The sequence below is a fragment of the Heterodontus francisci genome, chromosome 1 (assembly GCF_036365525.1).
Source record: "Heterodontus francisci isolate sHetFra1 chromosome 1, sHetFra1.hap1, whole genome shotgun sequence".
Classification (NCBI taxonomy): domain Eukaryota; kingdom Metazoa; phylum Chordata; class Chondrichthyes; order Heterodontiformes; family Heterodontidae; genus Heterodontus; species Heterodontus francisci.
In genome coordinates this window covers 195,556,343-195,559,815 of record NC_090371.1, presented here as the reverse complement: position 1 = coordinate 195,559,815, position 3,473 = coordinate 195,556,343, and the positions used below count along the sequence as shown (strand labels likewise).

Sequence of the window (3,473 nt, the reverse complement as noted above, 5' to 3'; positions counted from 1 at the left end):
CTGACTGGCGCCGAGCGGACGATGTTGTGTGCTTATGTTTTTCGGAGGGAAAGAGCCGTTCGGTAGGCGTTTACTTTTAGGTTCCGATTGCTATGATCGCTCGGAGAATCGGTCTCTCAGCAGAGGAAAACTTCGTGTTTGTCATTTAACCGAAAAGGCCGCTGTCTGGGATTGACCAGATATCCTCGCACCTCCATTCACCGATAAGGGTACCATGCCAGACAAAGTGACGGAGGCTCAGAGCACGCCGCCTGCCAAGGTTTCTTCATTTTTTATAGAGAATCTACTGAGGAATAATGGAAAAGGGAAGCAGACGGACAGAAAGGAGGAGAACGAGGAGCAGGTTGCTCCCAGATCAAGCCTCTTTCATAACGGATCTGCAGGAAACCATTGCAACCAGGTCTGCTGCCAGATCTCCAGTCTGGGCTGCTGTGTAGGGAGCTCTCCTCTCAGGGAAAGTACTTTACAGTGGTACACGCGAGCGCAGCCGAGCTGTGCGGGATGTCCTGGTCCAGGCAGTAAGTTCATTCTCTTATTGCCGCGATTATTAACAGCACGATACCCGCAGTCAGCCGTCGAGACCCCCCGTCCCCTCCACCAACATGCTAACCCATCGCATCCCTTGTTTTAAGCTGAGTCCTGACAGAAAAGGCGAGGCTTTAGGTTTTTGCGGTTAGCTTCTCAGTTGCTTTCGATGTCAATATTGTAAACAACGGGTTGGGAGCAGTTAATGTATTAACGTCTCGCGGCTGGGAAGCTAGCAGCCTTGTGGAAGCTTTACATTTATACTTCAGAATAACAAACCTAATAATAGATATTATGTGATGACACGAACCCCGACTTTCATTACTGCCAGATTCCGCGGTTTAACTGATGTTCATGGTTAACCGAATAAAACATTGCGAACTGGTGCAGACCAATTACCCACACTAATTCCTTTCTAAAAATGAGCCGACCTACAAGAAGGAGATACTGACGTCTTGAGATTTAAAAATTAAAAAAAAAACGCGCCGCAGTAAGTCTAAGATATACTAGGCAATACGCACTGCTATTCTACTCGATTTTTACAATTACACTAGTATCAATATTCACGGCTTAAACATTGCTGGAAATCTGCGCCGATTTCCTCCGGGAAAAGAACCCTGAGTAAAGCTGCTTCCGCGGAAAGACCTTCCTGTATTCGATGGATTTTCATCATGTTTGTGTGTTTCAATTGCCTCCGTGTCTTTAGCTGCACTGTGCTCTCTGTTCAAGGCCTGACTGCAGCTATTACATTGTGCCCAAACTGCAAATCGTTTTTCAGTTGTTTTAAAAAAAAATAAATCCCACTGCATGTTAAATTAGAACAAATCTGTTTGTTGCTTGATTTTATCGACTGCTGTTAAGGAATGATGATTGAAATAGAGGTGCTTTTGTGTATTTTATCCGAACATGCTTAAAACCCGAATGATACCAGAGAGACTTGCTTTCGCAATTAGTAATACTAAAGCTAATGTAACCTTCGTGATCATATGATCAGCAACACACAAGTCTTGCAGAAGAGCTTATTTCACACTGTACTATGCAGTAACAATACTAACAGCCTGTTAGTACTGTTCAGTTCCCTTTGTTTTACACATTCGTCTCAACCTGTGAAGTAACCCAAGAGCTGACCTGTAACTGCCCATTGCTATTTGCGTCCACAGGTCCGAAACAAGGAAGCCCTAGTTCCGAGGAAGAACAGTGCTTTTCTGTCACAGCCAGTGATCTAGACTCCCCGCCAGCTTCGGACAAAGGAGACAGCCACAAGGAGGTCTGCAGCCAAGAGGGGGACGAGCTACAGGAGGGAAAGAGGTCAGAGGCGGAGAGCAACCAGGCTGCGAAAAGCCAGACGGACTCTGACCAGAAATCCAGTCGCAAAAAGAAAACGCGCACCGTGTTCAGCAGGAGTCAGGTTTTCCAGCTCGAGTCCACTTTTGACATGAAACGCTACCTTAGCAGCTCCGAGAGAGCGGGCCTTGCCGCTTCCCTTCACCTGACCGAGACCCAGGTCAAAATCTGGTTTCAAAATCGTAGAAACAAATGGAAAAGGCAATTGGCCGCAGACCTGGAAGCGGTTAACCTTTCTCACAGTGCACAGAGGATTGTGAGAGTTCCTATTTTATATCACGAAAACACACCACCTGGCGCCTTAAGCTTCAGTCTACCGCAAATATCCCCTCCTTTGGTTAGATTCTCTAGCTCTGTAAATTACCCTCTTACAACATTCCCTTCTTCCATACCTTTCCTAAGGTCACAGATGAGTGGACTTGTCTAAATGTGACCCTTCGATCAGAAGATCCAATATTAAAGGCGTAAGTAACTGTCCTACAATATGAAAAGACAATGCAACAAAATACTTTTGGTTAACGTCAACACTTTTGTTTTGCCTCTAACACTTTTAGTTGGTGCAAATGTGCAATAATTTACTTTGGGGTGCTGTGGCTGCAGAACCGAACAGGAAATTTGTCCGTTTTTACACCCAAAGAAATGACTTCAGAATGAGAACGATGGTTCCCGCGATAACTGCGCCGATGACATAATATTCCACCACGCCCATGGATCTATAACATAAAAAAAACTTTATGGGTAATTTCTATAAAGTCTCATTTGCTTACCCAATATATTGCTGTGTTAAAACATTAGGTTTTTTTTATTCATAGGTCTTGTTAGAATGAGCATGAGTGGACTGCAGAGCAAGTTCAAAGTGCTCGATGGGATTTTAGTATGTATTATAAACATTAGTTACTGAGAGCTCTCCTTGATTTTATACTTTTAACTCTTCGTAGCTAACCACATTTACATTATCGGAGGATCACCTAATGCAATAAACCCTGGTTAAGTCCTTTAAAAAAAACCCTAAACAATCCTATGTTTGAATCAAAACATCATTCATCATCGCATATTGTTTGATTTTATATCGACCCATTTATGGTGTGGGGTGTTGCAGAACTATCGGAAATACCGAATGCTGGTACGCTTTTGGTGCTTATTGTTCTTCATTTTATTTCGCATTGTACTTTTTATTTAACACTTTGCATATAAAGATCGTACATTTTCGGTGAATTCCAAGTGAGTTAATGGCCTTGTCCACAAGATACGATAAGATTTCTCCTCATGTGATGCAATAAAGACAAGAAATATTACTTTGTAGCTTTACAAGTTGTTAAGATGCGTCTTATAGACCAATGCTTAGCTTCAACTATGCAACATTCTTAATATTTAGTACGGCATCGCCGAAACTGTACTTTGCACTAAAGTCTGAAGATATAACATTACACGCATTTTCCAAATCATTTATTTGGAATTGTATGTTCTCAATAAGGCGACAGAAACACTGATATACAGTGAGGCATAATAGTGGATACCTTCACGAGAACAAAAATTGTCTCAGTCCTAGTCATGATTCATCTGTTCCAGGTTTTATTGTGAAAATTAAAATTGTAAGTTAAGAC

General features: G+C 42.5%; 1 protein-coding gene across 1 annotated transcript; it reads left to right on the top strand.

The window, feature by feature from the left end:
- The first annotated feature begins 214 nt into the window (after nucleotides 1-214).
- On the top strand, nucleotides 215-2,296 carry hmx1 (H6 family homeobox 1). Its single transcript, XM_068019253.1, has 2 exons — nucleotides 215-518; nucleotides 1,686-2,296. Exons 1-2 carry the CDS (start codon nucleotides 215-217, stop codon nucleotides 2,294-2,296), a joined length of 915 nt encoding a protein of 304 aa, XP_067875354.1.
- The last annotated feature ends 1,177 nt before the right edge of the window (nucleotides 2,297-3,473 follow it).